Source organism: Lepisma saccharinum, chromosome 7, assembly GCF_977018435.1.
Source record: "Lepisma saccharinum chromosome 7, izLepSacc3.1, whole genome shotgun sequence".
Lineage (NCBI taxonomy): Eukaryota > Metazoa > Arthropoda > Insecta > Zygentoma > Lepismatidae > Lepisma > Lepisma saccharinum.
In genome coordinates, this window is record NC_139235.1 from 8,087,199 (window position 1) to 8,107,216 (window position 20,018).

Sequence of the window (20,018 nt, forward strand, 5' to 3'; positions counted from 1 at the left end):
AACGTCAAAAGTACTTCCTTTCTGCAGCAACTACACTTTCAAGAACAGGAAATGTCATAGGGATTCTGGATAACATGAGGGGGAAGGAGGTTGATGCGACACATGCACACCTGTTTTGAGGTTAGAATTTCCTGGTCATGGTGCACTAATATGAAGCAGGAACCATGTTATATACCATAATATGCATTATTGTGCATGATGAAGTTCACCTTCGAAGTAAGGAAGTGATCTTGGTCCAGGAACCAGTTCTTCTAACAAGCAAGGGAATAGTTTTGGTCTAGGACGTAGTTCGATGGGAAGAAGGAAATCTCAAAGAGTAAAAAGGCCAAGAGTATTTTATCCCTCATACGTTTCTGTTTTCTCTGGAAGGGGAGAAGATTCTTATATACCATAACATGCATTATTGTGCATGATGAACTGGCAGCTATGGCCAATTGTATAGTCTGTACATAGCAATTATTATGCACCTTGTGTATGTCTCTTATGTATGTTTTGAGTGTTAAGATGTAAATCCACCTTGTTATCGTTTAAAATATAGTATTTATGAAGTTCCACTCTTGAGATGTGTAATTCTGTTAGTCATAAAGATTAGGACATAAATGGACGTTATGTTAACACACATATTAGGACCTAGGCACTGTATTGACATAAGAAACCAACTATCTTGTTGATAGTACTCAGATCAGACACATTGTTCCAAAGCACTAGGATTATGGCACAGCCAAAATGGATACATCAGTGATGTTAGGAAGTATTAAGGCAAGGTAAATCTCTTCATGCATATTGCACCATCCCATGTAGGGGATGTTGGGGTAGAGCCCCTTGCATTCTCAATGTCGGCCATTTTGGAGGAGATATGATCAGCTCCATATCTCCCTCCTCTCCAGGTACCCATTTATATGAGACTGGGTGAACCCCAGAGCCAGTTTATGCAGGTACAAAGCCAGAAAAATTCCATTCTCAGATCATCCACCCTGGGAGTTAAACCCAGGTCTCCGATGTGGAATCCAGGCACTGTATTGACTATACCACAATAGCTCCATTAGAAATTTATTCACAGATACTTACCAATACTTTTCCAAAGTCTGACTATTTTGCATGGTCTGCAGTAATTTCGCGAAAAAGCGTTCATTTCATGGGAAAGGATACATTTTGCATTACTTCGCGAATAAAACTTATGCATATTTCATCATTGGGGGTGTAGTTACGTGCAGAATGTTCAAAATTTCATCTTTTTTTCCACATTTTGCGATTTCGCGCATCGCGAAAATTCAATGTCCCTAGTTATAGACATTCACCATGACGTGTTGTTGGATGTTCTCTAGAACGTCAAAAGTACTTCCTTTCTGCAGCAACTACACTTTCAAGAACAGGAAATGTCATAGGGATTCTGGATAACATGAGGGGGAAGGAGGTTGATGCGACACATGCACACCTGTTTTGAGGTTAGAATTTCCTGGTCATGGTGCACTAATATGAAGCAGGAACCATGTTATATACCATAATATGCATTATTGTGCATGATGAAGTTCACCTTCGAAGTAAGGAAGTGATCTTGGTCCAGGAACCAGTTCTTCTAACAAGCAAGGGAATAGTTTTGGTCTAGGACGTAGTTCGATGGGAAGAAGGAAATCTCAAAGAGTAAAAAGGCCAAGAGTATTTTATCCCTCATACGTTTCTGTTTTCTCTGGAAGGGGAGAAGATTCTTATATACCATAACATGCATTATTGTGCATGATGAACTGGCAGCTATGGCCAATTGTATAGTCTGTACATAGCAATTATTATGCACCTTGTGTATGTCTCTTATGTATGTTTTGAGTGTTAAGATGTAAATCCACCTTGTTATCGTTTAAAATATAGTATTTATGAAGTTCCACTCTTGAGATGTGTAATTCTGTTAGTCATAAAGATTAGGACATAAATGGACGTTATGTTAACACACATATTAGGACCTAGGCACTGTATTGACATAAGAAACCAACTATCTTGTTGATAGTACTCAGATCAGACACATTGTTCCAAAGCACTAGGATTATGGCACAGCCAAAATGGATACATCAGTGATGTTAGGAAGTATTAAGGCAAGGTAAATCTCTTCATGCATATTGCACCATCCCATGTAGGGGATGTTGGGGTAGAGCCCCTTGCATTCTCAATGTCGGCCATTTTGGAGGAGATATGATCAGCTCCATATCTCCCTCCTCTCCAGGTACCCATTTATATGAGACTGGGTGAACCCCAGAGCCAGTTTATGCAGGTACAAAGCCAGAAAAATTCCATTCTCAGATCATCCACCCTGGGAGTTAAACCCAGGTCTCCGATGTGGAATCCAGGCACTGTATTGACTATACCACAATAGCTCCATTAGAAATTTATTCACAGATACTTACCAATACTTTTCCAAAGTCTGACTATTTTGCATGGTCTGCAGTAATTTCGCGAAAAAGCGTTCATTTCATGGGAAAGGATACATTTTGCATTACTTCGCGAATAAAACTTATGCATATTTCATCATTGGGGGTGTAGTTACGTGCAGAATGTTCAAAATTTCATCTTTTTTTCCACATTTTGCGATTTCGCGCATCGCGAAAATTCATTGTCCCTAGTTATAGACATTCACCATGACGTGTTGTTGGATGTTCTCTAGAACGTCAAAAGTACTTCCTTTCTGCAGCAACTACACTTTCAAGAACAGGAAATGTCATAGGGATTCTGGATAACATGAGGGGGAAGGAGGTTGATGCGACACATGCACACCTGTTTTGAGGTTAGAATTTCCTGGTCATGGTGCACTAATATGAAGCAGGAACCATGTTATATACCATAATATGCATTATTGTGCATGATGAAGTTCACCTTCGAAGTAAGGAAGTGATCTTGGTCCAGGAACCAGTTCTTCTAACAAGCAAGGGAATAGTTTTGGTCTAGGACGTAGTTCGATGGGAAGAAGGAAATCTCAAAGAGTAAAAAGGCCAAGAGTATTTTATCCCTCATACGTTTCTGTTTTCTCTGGAAGGGGAGAAGATTCTTATATACCATAACATGCATTATTGTGCATGATGAACTGGCAGCTATGGCCAATTGTATAGTCTGTACATAGCAATTATTATGCACCTTGTGTATGTCTCTTATGTATGTTTTGAGTGTTAAGATGTAAATCCACCTTGTTATCGTTTAAAATATAGTATTTATGAAGTTCCACTCTTGAGATGTGTAATTCTGTTAGTCATAAAGATTAGGACATAAATGGACGTTATGTTAACACACATATTAGGACCTAGGCACTGTATTGACATAAGAAACCAACTATCTTGTTGATAGTACTCAGATCAGACACATTGTTCCAAAGCACTAGGATTATGGCACAGCCAAAATGGATACATCAGTGATGTTAGGAAGTATTAAGGCAAGGTAAATCTCTTCATGCATATTGCACCATCCCATGTAGGGGATGTTGGGGTAGAGCCCCTTGCATTCTCAATGTCGGCCATTTTGGAGGAGATATGATCAGCTCCATATCTCCCTCCTCTCCAGGTACCCATTTATATGAGACTGGGTGAACCCCAGAGCCAGTTTATGCAGGTACAAAGCCAGAAAAATTCCATTCTCAGATCATCCACCCTGGGAGTTAAACCCAGGTCTCCGATGTGGAATCCAGGCACTGTATTGACTATACCACAATAGCTCCATTAGAAATTTATTCACAGATACTTACCAATACTTTTCCAAAGTCTGACTATTTTGCATGGTCTGCAGTAATTTCGCGAAAAAGCGTTCATTTCATGGGAAAGGATACATTTTGCATTACTTCGCGAATAAAACTTATGCATATTTCATCATTGGGGGTGTAGTTACGTGCAGAATGTTCAAAATTTCATCTTTTTTTCCACATTTTGCGATTTCGCGCATCGCGAAAATTCAATGTCCCTAGTTATAGACATTCACCATGACGTGTTGTTGGATGTTCTCTAGAACGTCAAAAGTACTTCCTTTCTGCAGCAACTACACTTTCAAGAACAGGAAATGTCATAGGGATTCTGGATAACATGAGGGGGAAGGAGGTTGATGCGACACATGCACACCTGTTTTGAGGTTAGAATTTCCTGGTCATGGTGCACTAATATGAAGCAGGAACCATGTTATATACCATAATATGCATTATTGTGCATGATGAAGTTCACCTTCGAAGTAAGGAAGTGATCTTGGTCCAGGAACCAGTTCTTCTAACAAGCAAGGGAATAGTTTTGGTCTAGGACGTAGTTCGATGGGAAGAAGGAAATCTCAAAGAGTAAAAAGGCCAAGAGTATTTTATCCCTCATACGTTTCTGTTTTCTCTGGAAGGGGAGAAGATTCTTATATACCATAACATGCATTATTGTGCATGATGAACTGGCAGCTATGGCCAATTGTATAGTCTGTACATAGCAATTATTATGCACCTTGTGTATGTCTCTTATGTATGTTTTGAGTGTTAAGATGTAAATCCACCTTGTTATCGTTTAAAATATAGTATTTATGAAGTTCCACTCTTGAGATGTGTAATTCTGTTAGTCATAAAGATTAGGACATAAATGGACGTTATGTTAACACACATATTAGGACCTAGGCACTGTATTGACATAAGAAACCAACTATCTTGTTGATAGTACTCAGATCAGACACATTGTTCCAAAGCACTAGGATTATGGCACAGCCAAAATGGATACATCAGTGATGTTAGGAAGTATTAAGGCAAGGTAAATCTCTTCATGCATATTGCACCATCCCATGTAGGGGATGTTGGGGTAGAGCCCCTTGCATTCTCAATGTCGGCCATTTTGGAGGAGATATGATCAGCTCCATATCTCCCTCCTCTCCAGGTACCCATTTATATGAGACTGGGTGAACCCCAGAGCCACTTTATGCAGGTACAAAGCCAGAAAAATTCCATTCTCAGATCATCCACCCTGGGAGTTAAACCCAGGTCTCCGATGTGGAATCCAGGCACTGTATTGACTATACCACAATAGCTCCATTAGAAATTTATTCACAGATACTTACCAATACTTTTCCAAAGTCTGACTATTTTGCATGGTCTGCAGTAATTTCGCGAAAAAGCGTTCATTTCATGGGAAAGGATACATTTTGCATTACTTCGCGAATAAAACTTATGCATATTTCATCATTGGGGGTGTAGTTACGTGCAGAATGTTCAAAATTTCATCTTTTTTTCCACATTTTGCGATTTCGCGCATCGCGAAAATTCAATGTCCCTAGTTATAGACATTCACCATGACGTGTTGTTGGATGTTCTCTAGAACGTCAAAAGTACTTCCTTTCTGCAGCAACTACACTTTCAAGAACAGGAAATGTCATAGGGATTCTGGATAACATGAGGGGGAAGGAGGTTGATGCGACACATGCACACCTGTTTTGAGGTTAGAATTTCCTGGTCATGGTGCACTAATATGAAGCAGGAACCATGTTATATACCATAATATGCATTATTGTGCATGATGAAGTTCACCTTCGAAGTAAGGAAGTGATCTTGGTCCAGGAACCAGTTCTTCTAACAAGCAAGGGAATAGTTTTGGTCTAGGACGTAGTTCGATGGGAAGAAGGAAATCTCAAAGAGTAAAAAGGCCAAGAGTATTTTATCCCTCATACGTTTCTGTTTTCTCTGGAAGGGGAGAAGATTCTTATATACCATAACATGCATTATTGTGCATGATGAACTGGCAGCTATGGCCAATTGTATAGTCTGTACATAGCAATTATTATGCACCTTGTGTATGTCTCTTATGTATGTTTTGAGTGTTAAGATGTAAATCCACCTTGTTATCGTTTAAAATATAGTATTTATGAAGTTCCACTCTTGAGATGTGTAATTCTGTTAGTCATAAAGATTAGGACATAAATGGACGTTATGTTAACACACATATTAGGACCTAGGCACTGTATTGACATAAGAAACCAACTATCTTGTTGATAGTACTCAGATCAGACACATTGTTCCAAAGCACTAGGATTATGGCACAGCCAAAATGGATACATCAGTGATGTTAGGAAGTATTAAGGCAAGGTAAATCTCTTCATGCATATTGCACCATCCCATGTAGGGGATGTTGGGGTAGAGCCCCTTGCATTCTCAATGTCGGCCATTTTGGAGGAGATATGATCAGCTCCATATCTCCCTCCTCTCCAGGTACCCATTTATATGAGACTGGGTGAACCCCAGAGCCACTTTATGCAGGTACAAAGCCAGAAAAATTCCATTCTCAGATCATCCACCCTGGGAGTTAAACCCAGGTCTCCGATGTGGAATCCAGGCACTGTATTGACTATACCACAATAGCTCCATTAGAAATTTATTCACAGATACTTACCAATACTTTTCCAAAGTCTGACTATTTTGCATGGTCTGCAGTAATTTCGCGAAAAAGCGTTCATTTCATGGGAAAGGATACATTTTGCATTACTTCGCGAATAAAACTTATGCATATTTCATCATTGGGGGTGTAGTTACGTGCAGAATGTTCAAAATTTCATCTTTTTTTCCACATTTTGCGATTTCGCGCATCGCGAAAATTCAATGTCCCTAGTTATAGACATTCACCATGACGTGTTGTTGGATGTTCTCTAGAACGTCAAAAGTACTTCCTTTCTGCAGCAACTACACTTTCAAGAACAGGAAATGTCATAGGGATTCTGGATAACATGAGGGGGAAGGAGGTTGATGCGACACATGCACACCTGTTTTGAGGTTAGAATTTCCTGGTCATGGTGCACTAATATGAAGCAGGAACCATGTTATATACCATAATATGCATTATTGTGCATGATGAAGTTCACCTTCGAAGTAAGGAAGTGATCTTGGTCCAGGAACCAGTTCTTCTAACAAGCAAGGGAATAGTTTTGGTCTAGGACGTAGTTCGATGGGAAGAAGGAAATCTCAAAGAGTAAAAAGGCCAAGAGTATTTTATCCCTCATACGTTTCTGTTTTCTCTGGAAGGGGAGAAGATTCTTATATACCATAACATGCATTATTGTGCATGATGAACTGGCAGCTATGGCCAATTGTATAGTCTGTACATAGCAATTATTATGCACCTTGTGTATGTCTCTTATGTATGTTTTGAGTGTTAAGATGTAAATCCACCTTGTTATCGTTTAAAATATAGTATTTATGAAGTTCCACTCTTGAGATGTGTAATTCTGTTAGTCATAAAGATTAGGACATAAATGGACGTTATGTTAACACACATATTAGGACCTAGGCACTGTATTGACATAAGAAACCAACTATCTTGTTGATAGTACTCAGATCAGACACATTGTTCCAAAGCACTAGGATTATGGCACAGCCAAAATGGATACATCAGTGATGTTAGGAAGTATTAAGGCAAGGTAAATCTCTTCATGCATATTGCACCATCCCATGTAGGGGATGTTGGGGTAGAGCCCCTTGCATTCTCAATGTCGGCCATTTTGGAGGAGATATGATCAGCTCCATATCTCCCTCCTCTCCAGGTACCCATTTATATGAGACTGGGTGAACCCCAGAGCCACTTTATGCAGGTACAAAGCCAGAAAAATTCCATTCTCAGATCATCCACCCTGGGAGTTAAACCCAGGTCTCCGATGTGGAATCCAGGCACTGTATTGACTATACCACAATAGCTCCATTAGAAATTTATTCACAGATACTTACCAATACTTTTCCAAAGTCTGACTATTTTGCATGGTCTGCAGTAATGCTGCGTGACACTTTCATGGGATCTAATTATTGTGGAAATGATGCAGAATTTGAAGTTTTCATTTATTATGCATTGATATTGACTGAAAAAATGGATTTTTTTCATTAAATGACAGCTATTTTAATATTCTGATGCAGTGGTAGCATCGTCGCCTTGTAATCAAGGGTTCGATTCCTGGTGGACGCACATAGTGGTTCGGATCCCACTTTAAAGTGTAGGTCCAGTCCCGATTAGCCTTACTGTGCATAAAGTGGACTTAAAACACCAACTCAATCAATCAAGCAATTAATATTCTGATGCAGATCGTGGACATTTTAAAGTAAAACTATGTTAAATTAATGTGGAACACTTACATGTTAATATTATGAACAACTTTTAATTGTTGCAATTTTTTAATCATCAATATCAGCGGGAAATTGTGAATTTTATCTTCATGCTAGAACAATCACCCTATTTGTGCATCTGTTATTAATGAGATCTTTTTTTGCAGTCGTTTGAAAGAGCCATGAAGTTCTCTTTCGAGGAGCCTCACGTATGGATGCAGCATGCCATGTGTCTTATGGGTCTGGGTCAGCACAGCCACGCATTGAAAGTGCTGAAGGAAGTTGCTAGACTCCTGCCAACCAAAGTCGTTCCCTGCCTTATGGCAGCTCGCATTTGTTATGAACAACTGAACCTGGTTTGTATATACTTTACATTATATTCGTAACAACTGTGGTTCAAATTCGTATGATGTTATATTTTTATTGTATTCCATTTTTTCATCCCCGGCTTAATGGACTGTCTAAGCATGACGGCAACAGAGCTAGTGTCCTGGATTTATGTTTCCAAACAAACTTTCATGCAGTGAAGCCCCTATGGTTCAGCATTGCAAAATGATGGTGAAGGTGTGGCTTTTCATTTCAGCATTTCGGAAACAAAAAGATGTGTATCTTACAGATTCTCCAGAATACCTGGAAATTTTACTCATTCTTCACAGATAAGGGGTTAGTGAAGAAGTACTGTAAGAAAATTGGGTAGTTTTTCAAGAAACACATCAGAAATTTATTTTAGGAATATCTTTATAGTCTTTACATCAAAAGTACATTGTACACCAAATTTAGAGCATCCACGCATTATTACAATTCATCAGTTCCTATTGTGTGTCATCTTTTGGTATTGTGGGTGGATTGCTCAGGTGGAATGTAACAGATTGCTACATTCATTTGTTACATGGTAATTGATCTAGCAAGAAGTGTTTCTCAAGGGAATGGATCTTGTTGAACTTGGAATGGAAGAGAAAGAAACAGGTGCAAGTGGAATTGATGCCACCACATTCAAAGTACCGTGACTCTGGCATACAAACTATTTTTCGAATTAAAATCATTCCAGCAAAACTGACTCCTTGTTCCATCATTTTATTTGTTGTAATAATATAAATAAATGATATATATATACATATATAAAATTATGTACCAGAAACATAAATAAGCTGGCTACACATTGAGAATTCTTGAATTTGCGGAATTACGTGTGAATTATAGGCTTATACTATATAGAATTATCGGGAATTCTGCATGAATGTTTTCTGTAGACGTGTAAAATTGCAAATTTTATTAATCCAAGTCCCATTAAATTGTACATGTTTATAAATGCCATGATGCAAGTTTTTCATAGTTTAGCTTTTATTTTAATTGAGGAAGGAAAAAGCAAGTGTGTGGATAGGTTAATATATCCCGTAACATTTGTGACTTGTGTTTGTAGATGTATCTTGTCTTGTGTTTGTGTCTGAGTATGTGGAATGGCAAATGTAAACTATGGACCATAAATAAAATATTTTACATATAGATACCATTTAATTGAATTGAATTAGAATTTTTGAGTACATTGGAATCACACAGACCCTTTATATTGTTAATGTACTGGGTAATCCGTTTGAGATGTCAGAAAAGTAAACCTTTATACACAAGAGATTAATGTACGTATCTCTGAGCAGCTTGTTGTAATATAAGCAGAAAGGATGTAAATTTCGAATGAGTGGAGGTTTACAGACTTCAGCCACGTGGTGGTGCTAATGTGCATGGTAACAAAGATGCTGATCACGGCACAACAGCACACACAGTATGTCGTACGATATGTAAAATTTTCGAGTATTACATGCATGCTACTGCCGCCGCACAGCTGAAGTCAGTAAACCGTCTGACATCTCAAATGGATCACCCAGTATTTGTGTGTGTGTGTGTGTGGGTGGTGAGAGACAGTAATATGCAAGGTTGAAATAGAGAGAACATAAGCTTGTACCTGTGAATTTTTTTGAACGTTCACCTTAAAAACTGGGGATTATACATGAATGTTATCATGGTCTTAGAGTGGCCACCCTGATAAATAAAACGCATGGGAGTATTCATATATTTATTTTATTACAATTAATGATCGCAGATTGTGATTTGTTTGCAAGACATTTTGATCAACTTAGTTTTAAATACGGAGAAACTAGTACTCACTTTATCCGCGAAACTGTTTTTTCTTCTTCATTCTATTAATTTCAGTGGCTGCTGTTACTGTCCTTGTTGGAACTTGCTGTACTGTTGCTTGGCATGCATCTTTTGTTTGTAGTTCTCCAGCTGCCGTTAGGTGCGCTGTTGTTAACTGTGCGTCTGGGTCCATGTCGTCTGCTATTTCCGGGCGATAACTGTTGTAGTAGGGGAATCCAAGTGTGGTGCGCTTGTCCGCTATCGATGTTTAGCTCGTGCTCGCAGTTATCGCCCGGAAATAGCAGACAATATGGACCCAGATGCACAGTTAACAGCAGCGCACCTAATGGCAGCCGGAGAACTACAAACAAAAGACTCACACCAAGCAGCAGTACAGCAAGTTCCAACGAAGATGGTGGCAGCAGCCACTGAAATTAATAGAACGAAGAAGAAAAAACAGTTTCGCGGATAAAGTGAGTACTAGTTTCTCCATATTTATATACTACCGCGTCTCTCTTTTCCCAATTATAAAAACTTAGTTTTCATGTAACAATTTATCTCCATCTTGTTCCAGGTTACAGAAGGCCTTGAGTGGAGCACCAAGGCTTTATCTCGTGAAGTTTCAAGTCCTCAGGCTCTGCAGTCACGCTGCCACCTGTATGTGGGAATTGGCCACAACTTGCAAGCTACCACCACCGTGAACTTGAAGCAGGAGAAACAGATACTGATTACCTCGGCTTTAGAGTCATTCCAAAAGTAAGAATTTCATAAGTCTTCTTTTTCTTGAAGCTGGGTGAAATTCATATCTTAATAGATCTTTATTTTATTCACTATTGTTATGTAACTAATAAATTACAGCATTGTGAAGTGTTTATTGCTAATTAAATATCAAAATTGCTTACCGACACTCCTGCAATTTTTGTGTTACAATAATGGTCGTTTTGTGAACTTTTATTTACATCTAAATGATGTTGCTTCTGTAGTAGAACTGTTATATTTTCTCTCTCTCTCTCTCCCTCCCTCCCACCCTCTATGGATACAATTTTAAAACACTGAGACAATATCTCAGGGTTTAATAAACACTTATTTTGGAAACAACAGTGGAACTTCTTTAAGCCCTTAACAAATAAAACTTCTATTTTCTTTTTACTATTGTATGGATACTAACCTGACATATTCTTGCTACAGTCTGCTTTAGTTACTGTAATAGCGATGCCCTCAAATAAGCCACACACACTTAAGTTTCGGAGGAGACTAAATATTATTTAATGCAATCCCACTACCAATTTTGCACTTTCGTGGCATAAGTTTTCAATATTCATCACTGCATTGTGTAATCACCAGTTTGTACAGGGACACTTATTTCACTCATTTTATTAACTAGTTGCTGATTGCCTGGCATTGCCCGGGCATTTATTTATCCCAATCTTCAATTACACAGGAATATAATGAGTTCTAAATATAGTGTATATGAACTTGGAGGCGAACGGCATTGGGAGTGTCATTATTCATCTCAGCGGCCCTGAAAACTGTGGATTCCACCCTAATATCGGTCGTTTTACATGTCACCCCTTCCCACCCCCACCCCTAGGGGTGCCAGGGGTGTCTTGGAGATGAAAGTCATTGGGAGTGTCACTATTCATCTTAGCGACCCCGAAAACTATTTAGTCCATGCTAATATCAGTCGTTTTAGATTATTTTTACATGGCACCCCCTCCTACCCCCACCCCTAGGGGTGCCAGGGGTGTTTTACCCCCACAGTATTTCTTTCCAGATTGCAAATCTCACATGTAGCAAGTTTGGTCGAAATCGCTCCAGGCGTTCGAGAATTATGCCGGAACAAACAAACGCACCCATATACTCACATACGTGGGTCAGTCAAAAAGTTAGTTGCACAGCATGAGAAAACAAACCAGGAGCAAACTTTCACAAAACTTTTATTTGCACATAAAAGTTTCATACAGAAGTTACTTTTCGACGTAATCACCTCCTTTATTTAAACATTTGTCGAGGAGTGTCACAAGTTTGTCTATGCCTGTTACGAGCCCGACCCTGTGGCCGAGTGGTTAGCACATCGCGCTGCGACGCCAAGGGTCCCGGGTTCGAATCCTGGTCGGGCTTGGTTGTTTGTGAATGTCCATTCATCAATTTCATCATTTCATCACTCATCCCCATCTTCGCAAATTAGCCAAGAGGCACAAAACGCGAAGTAAAATAAACTAAATCAATCAATCAATCAATGTGCCTGTTACGAAGAAGTCACGTCCAATGTCAGATAACCATTGACTTGTTGCAGCTTGCACCTCGTCATCCAAGTGATATTATCGCTTTGCAAGTCCTTCTTTCATGGGTCCGAAAACATGAAAATCACAATTTGCAAGTTCTGGGCTATAAGGGGGTGATCCCACACTTCCCACCGAAACTTGCGCAGAAGATCCGACGTTAGTCTTGCCGCATTCGGTCTCGCATTGTCATGCAGGAGCACAATGCCTTTCGAAAGTTTACCTTGCCATCGATCTATAAGTGCTTTTTGCAATCTTTTTAAGGTTTCACAATAAGGTTTGTGTGCAGTTACACCCTCTTGCCCACAAAAACTGAATCACTGCACGCACTTACAATTTGGATGCCACCTGCAGCTGCATGTTCACGACTGGTTAGCAAGCAACCTCCAACTGCCACGTCAATGCTGGTACGTCATGCACCACAGAAATATGTCTGCAGTGTTGCCAACCTGTTGCAAGAAAATATCCCTGTACCAAAATTTTTGACGGGGGTGTGCAACTAATTTTTTGACTGGCCCACGTACATCCATTTTTACATATATAGATAGATAGTGTTACATGATATGCAGATTTGTGGTAGAAGGTATTAATTTTATATCCAGAGTAAATAGCTATATTGGTTTCTTGGGTATGTGGAAGATAATATATTCCACACAACTTACTCATTGTTCCATGGAAAATATAAAGAGCGATAGATATCATATCATCACCTTTCTGGCAGCTTCTTCAGGTATATACTCTGCAGGCACTGTGGTTCTTTTTTCTCCTGTTTGTGATTTTGTGGCACTAGTAGACATTACTCTTGTCTCATTCAGTTTCACTGGTGTGGGCATTTTTCTTGTTTTGCCCCAGATGGAAGCACATACTGTAGTTTTTTGTTAAATTGTGGTTTCTAGGAGTGAGCCGATACCAGTACGAACTCATACGCATATCGTTACTCGTACGGATTCCCACTGATACTGATTCTCGAAATTTGTAACAATTATAAGTTTTCCAAAATATTGATAAATTTTAAGTAAGTATACCATTCCAATTGCTTTAAAATATTAAAAAATTACATCAGAATATTAAAAAAATACCTGTTATGTAATCAAAATAAATGGGAACGTCAAATTTTGTGTAACTTCCAGAATAATTATACTCTGTGAAATTGTCCCACGACATTTTTGCAGATGTCGCGAACGATCACAATGCCACAAAAGTATAAGCTGGTATAGGTACATAAAAAACCAACCAATACTTTGTGATAGTACTACCACTGGAGTGGCTGATACCAATACATTGATATTGGTTCTAGTTTTTTTCTTTACCTCTTCCGATTTCCCCTATGTTATTCCGAAGTGTCAGAGATTTATGTTATTCCAGCCAGTCTCTTGGTCACGTTCACTTTGAATTATAGAACTCGACCATGTTGGATTGCTAAAATTAATAGCAATTTTGATAAATAGAAACTGACATCCAGAGAACCGATTTATATGTAGTAAAGATGTGCTAAATGTGTAAATACATATTTAGTTATTTTCACTAAAATATGGAGTTAAATATGGACTTAAAATTATAAAAAGAAATTACTTGTATAATAATATAAGTCACTACATGAGCTACATAAAATGCTGTATGCTTACTTTGGCATTAATTGTAAAACAAAACAAAATGGTGTTTTTTTTTTCATTTTCTGTTTCCAAAACAATGAATAACAAAATTTTATTGTAAGTGTTCGAACGTGAATTTTCTTCTGTTGTCTCTTAAAATTGATTTATATTGACTAAAACTGCTTTCAATATTGCAAGAAGTGATGGGAGTGTATTTAAAATTTCTCAATTATTCGCAAGAAATTCACCCAACTCTTTTGGTCACACGGGGACGTAATTATTGGGCGAATTTAGAGTATATGTTGAGAAATGTTCTGAAATATGGAAATAATATGTAAAAATAACTAAAATATATAAAATATGAGCCAAAACCTAATTATGTAAAAATATGGAAAATAAAAACTTCATTTTTCAAGTCTACATGCCATGATGCACAAAGATAATACAAACAGCAAGGAAAATGGCAGTAAGATGGCATGAACACTATTTACACATTATAAATCTAAACCCAAGAACAGGTTTGTCAGCTCACATCATCGAAGAGAAGCATTTGGTTAAAAAGAGAAGGTTTTTAAAAAGAGTAATGGGAAACATAGATATGAATGTCTGGGAAGCTTCGTTCATTGCAGAAGAACACTGGAATAAATTAAATAATGAAAATGATAACATATACCCACTATGGAGTTTTCTTTTCATAAGTGGAGTAAGCCACCATCTTTGAAATTTAATGTAACAGAAACTCTGTGAAAGCAATGATGATTTTGAATTGCCTGATGATATTTGGGATTCATAATATTTTTTATAAAAATAATGTGATCAAAATTTTTTATCTGAAATAAAATTAAACAGAATGCTTGTTTTTTTCACAGTTATGTTACTATATTACAACAATGTAACATTGACAACATCCATTGTATAATGGATTCTCTTTTTTATTTAATATTTTTTAACCATTGTTATAACTGTATCTTAGTCAAACTAAAAATAAATGTCTGATGAAGGGAGTGTGTGTTCTCCTGAAACGTCACAACAAAAAACTGTGTTTTTATGCTTGTAATAACCATAGACTATAAGAGTAATAAAGTATAACTGATTTCAGATTCATACGGAATATATGTATTTACATATAAATCTGTTCTATGCTGACTATCTTTATTGACTGATCCTTAATTTTTTAATAACTGCAGTTCTCATATTTTGATTTCTCTCTTGCAGAGCCCAGCAGTGTGACCCAAATGACCATCTGTCTGAGTACTACTTAGCACTGCAGCACGCGTATGGGAGGCAAATAGGCGAGGCCATGAGTCACGTGAAAGTGGCTCTGAATTTACGACCCGAGCACGTTCCTTCCTTGCATCTGTTGGTTCTCCTGTTGTCTGCGCAGAAGCAAGATCAAGAGGCCCTGCACCTGGTGGAAGCGGCACTCGACGAGTACCCGGACAACCTGAATCTCTATTACGTGAAAGCACATCTGGAACAGAATTGCAGTGGTGGTGAGGTAAGGAATCGTGGCTTGCAGCTATATACTTCATGTTGTATTTTTACAAACGATTTAGCACTCTTTACTGATAGAAGGTTTTCCACTAACCTGGAGGGCATAGTGGTAGTGCCGTTGCCTTGTAATCAAAGGGCCCCGGGTTCGATGCCCGGTGGAGGCACATAGTGGTTCGGATCCCAGTTTAAACTGTAGGTCCAGTCTCTATTAGCCTTACTGTGCATAAAGTGGACTTCAGAAACACCAAATCAATCAATTCGCTAACCTGGGAACCGTTGAAAACCTGGAAAATGGAATTTTCTAAAAAAATATTTAAAACCTGGAAAAATAGAGAATATTGAAAATGGTTGTTCTATTGCAGTGAATAAGGATTTTTCACACATTTCATCTTCCTTCATCATTTCCAGGCTAGTAGAAGCCAGGCTTCTGACTTACTTCTGCATAAGGTACTTTAAATAATTTTAGTGCTACCTTTTAACCTTGTTAGTGTTTGTATTTTTTGTTATTTTTCATTTTCTGTTCTACCACCAGGAGGTGAGAATGAATATTGAATTGATGAAACTTCATTACCGAGGATTTGAACCTATGTCCTCTGGCTTCATCCTCACTGCAAAAAATGGTATGTTGTGTAGTACCACAACACTAAATGAGGATTCTGTTTCACAAATTTTTACTCTCTGTTCGTATGTATATCTATGAAGTTACTGATTTTTAAAATATTTTATTGTAGGTAGCATTATTTACAGCCAAGCATATGCTTCTCTTATGGAAGAAGTTGTATGAAGATCAAACAAACATAGAAATTCAAGAGCAATCGGAGAAGAAAAGTGACAGCAGAAGCGTGTTTCAGTTGTATTCATCAGAAATGTCAGACAAAGATTCAAGTAAGAATCATTCTCATTTATTTTATATGCATTTTAATGTAACAATTCTCTGAATATTATTAAGAATGGTTCTACATTAGCATGCAATCTTACTTGAACATATCCTTTGCCTAGTGCGCTTAACTACCTGTACTTCTTCAAGCACTATGTTTCAGAGAACACTTTTATCTCTCATCTTCTACATTTATTTGCCCCCCCCCCCCCCATCCCTCTTTCCCTGCAGAAAAGTTTGTGTAATAAGTGCAGTTTTTAAGAATCATATTCCCACTTTTCAAACCAAAATCTCATTTTTACATACCGATTTTGATCAAAATTTTCACCGCTATAACACCGAAATTTTATTTTATCACTTTTGAACTCGAAATTGCCTGTTTTTGTACCGAAATTTGACTTTTTTTTTAACCAAAAATATGTGCATGCTTGGATTTTTAATTTGTTCAATTTCAAATTAGATCTACGTGAAGTTGGCACCTGATGCATTGAAATACACAATGTTTACTTACAGCTACACTTACCTTCCAATTAATTATGAATTACATTTCTAGGCTCGCTTCACGCTCACTCCCTGGTGGTATCCCGTGTCGAGCAGGCTCTGTCCGAAGTGGCCTCCTCCCTGAGCTCCTTCCAGCCTCGGCCAGGACCTCAGAGGGCGTGGCTGCTCCAGCTGCAGATCTGGATTCTGCTGGCAGAAATCTACCTTTCCCTGGAGCAGACAGCATCTGCCGTCGCCTGCATCCAGGAGGCCGCTTCCATATTCCCTCTCTCCCATCACATCATGTACATGGTGAGTAGCAGCATTGTTTTTTATGTGTTATCAAACGCAAGGGTAAATATTAATGTAAACAAGTTGGAATTTCTTTTACCAATTGTCACTATGCCCACAGGTTCTAATCAGAAACTGTCAAAGCCGCATTTGTACAGTTTCTTGAACATGGGAACAAATTAGGGCAGCTTATATTCAAAGCATATGATAGATGTGTTAATGTATAAAATTTTTCTCAATGTGTCACAGTGGAACCTCGATTTTACATTTGTCAGGGAACCAACCTGAAGAAACTTAAAATGCAGGAAAATGAAAAATCGAGGAAAATTGTATGGCAGATTGCTATGTTGGAAGCATCAAGATTGAATGCATAATGCAGAAAAATGTAAAATCAAGAAGCATAAAATCGAGGTTCCACTGTATTAGTTCAAATTTAATCACTGATACTTTCGCTAGTCTGGGTGCTTTGCAGAGTCCACACAAATATCCTGAAAAATTATGCAAAATAAATAATATTTATTATTATGTAACAACATTGTAGGAAGAAATTAATTTTGAAATTTAATAACTATATAATATGAAATTATGGATTGTTTTGTAGCAAAACTCTGATGATTGATATATAGGGTGACCAATTCCGTTTCAGAGGCATGTCCCGGTTGTCCCAACGATATTATTAAAAAATACAATTTGTCCCGTTTTATAAAAGACTAGGAGTTAGCTTGAAAACCAAGTCTAAATTTGAGAGACAGTTCATGCTAAAGAAAGTGATGGAATTTTTAAACCTGTAACAAGAACATAAATTCCTGCATCTTGACACACACACTCAAAAGACAAATCGTGCATTGTGTGTCAGATATGTGGAGTAAGTTTTTCGGTGAGCTTTATGAATGGTTGGTGAAGAAGAAAAAACTGTTCTGAAGAGGATTGGTTCTTCTGATAAATACTACAGGCATTGCTCAACTTCAGCATAGGACTACCAGCAAAGATTAATCAGAAGGGACCAAAAACATTATGGAAGTCACAGCGAGATTATAATAATTAATACCTCTTGACAAAGGGAGATCATATTTCACTTATTGTTTATGATGTATAATTAGACCTAAAAGAGTTTTCAGGAGAGGGTAAACTGACATCCTTGGGATGTCTCATTTTTTGGGTCAAAATATTTTGGTCACCCTGTTGATATAGTATATATTGATTCCCACCAATAGTGATACCAATGCATGAAAATTGTAATAATTAAAAATTGTTCTAAATATTGATTAATATTAGTTTGCAAAGATTTCACCGCATCAATTTATCAAGTTTTTTGCTTTAAAACATACAAGAATTACATCAAAATCTTAAAGTGCATGTTATATGATCACAAAATCCAGTTTTCCCAGACAAAACTGGTACAGAATAAAAATAATTTTTCATAATTTCTGGGATAAGTAGACTCCATAGACACAGTGAAAGACAAAATGGCAGAAAAGTATCAGCCGATATCAGTAAATAAATAACAACCGATATTTTCTGATGCTGATACCACTGGCATTGGCTGATAGTATTACATTGGCATCATTATTGGTGCAATTCTAGTATTGACGAATAAAAAAATATTAATTTATGGATAAAATTTTCATTAATTCTACAGATCCTAAATATTTTTAACTTCCCCCTACCCAGAAATTCTGGAAAAGTAAAGGAAAGTGTTTGATCAGATAGAATGGGAACTCTGAATATGAATGCATTCCTACTTTGCAGTTTGTTTAGAATGAGAATAATATCGCTGTATACTTTAAAAACATGTGTGTTTCATATATTTTCAGAGAGGTTTAATTCATGAGTACAAACATGAGTTTGCTGAAGCAAAGATCTGCTTCCAGAATGCAATTGCCATTAATCCTACTCATGTTAAAAGTCTTCAACATTTGGTAAGTAATGTACTTTATTTTCTTCTATCATGATATTCTTTCTTATCTCGTTTTGGGATTATCATGGATGAATTCCAGGAATTATTCTGGAATTTCATTTTGTTCGTTCTTTTGTTTATACTTTTTAATGCTCGAAGAATTCATTCTAACTAACAAATTAATTTTTTGTAGTTTTTTTTCTCTCTTTGAGAACTACCGTAAGGTAATACAGAATTAATTTATTGGAGACATCATGCCTGGCATGCAGTGTTGAATGGACATCATCCTTTCAGACTTGTTTTGCTTATCAGAATTATTATTTTATGCACAATTAGTTTCATATTGCATCAAGTTGCATTTTTATAAATAAAAATATGGCATTATATTTTCATTCCAGGGGCGTATATACCATTATCTGGGTAGCGAACGTCTTGCTGAAAAAACATTGCGTGATGCAGCAAGGATAGATCCGGATTCACATCAAACTTGGTAAGATTTTTGATGATTGAGATTGGTTTTCAGGTGTTACAAGTTCTTATTATGCAGTGTAGTCATGAGAATTCATCTTTTAGTAAAGAAAGCTTTAGTTAAAATGGCTTTTGTCAAACATTAGATAGCTTAAAAACCATACAAAACAAATAACAGCATGAAATAAGACACTTTAAAAGTCTGTCTAAACTTTCGACTCCATCTCGGAGTCATAATCAGGGCTGTTCAACCACTGTTCACCTCAGCAGCCAGCTGCAGTGTGTTATTGTCTACAGCCCATGTGGCCGAGTGGTTAGCACACCGTGCTATGACACCAGGGGTCCCGGGTTCAAATCCTGGCCTAGGCATGGATGTTTGTGAGTGTCCATTCATCAATTTCATCATATCACCCATCCCCACCTTCGCAAATTAGCGAAAAGTGGC

The 20,018-nt window shown here is 37.6% G+C and overlaps 1 protein-coding gene across 1 annotated transcript in view; it reads left to right on the top strand.

Annotated features, from left to right (window-relative positions):
- The window catches only part of Ttc7 (tetratricopeptide repeat domain 7), a 66,070-nt gene that overhangs the window by 44,587 nt on the left and 1,465 nt on the right, over positions 1 to 20,018 (top strand). The window contains exons 9-15 of the mRNA XM_083124949.1: positions 8,230 to 8,418; positions 10,767 to 10,948; positions 15,282 to 15,564; positions 16,292 to 16,445; positions 16,991 to 17,229; positions 19,023 to 19,127; positions 19,504 to 19,595. Of these exons, the coding sequence (XP_082981075.1) occupies positions 8,230 to 8,418; positions 10,767 to 10,948; positions 15,282 to 15,564; positions 16,292 to 16,445; positions 16,991 to 17,229; positions 19,023 to 19,127; positions 19,504 to 19,595 (1,244 nt within the window). The remainder of the gene's footprint in view (positions 1 to 8,229; positions 8,419 to 10,766; positions 10,949 to 15,281; positions 15,565 to 16,291; positions 16,446 to 16,990; positions 17,230 to 19,022; positions 19,128 to 19,503; positions 19,596 to 20,018) is intronic.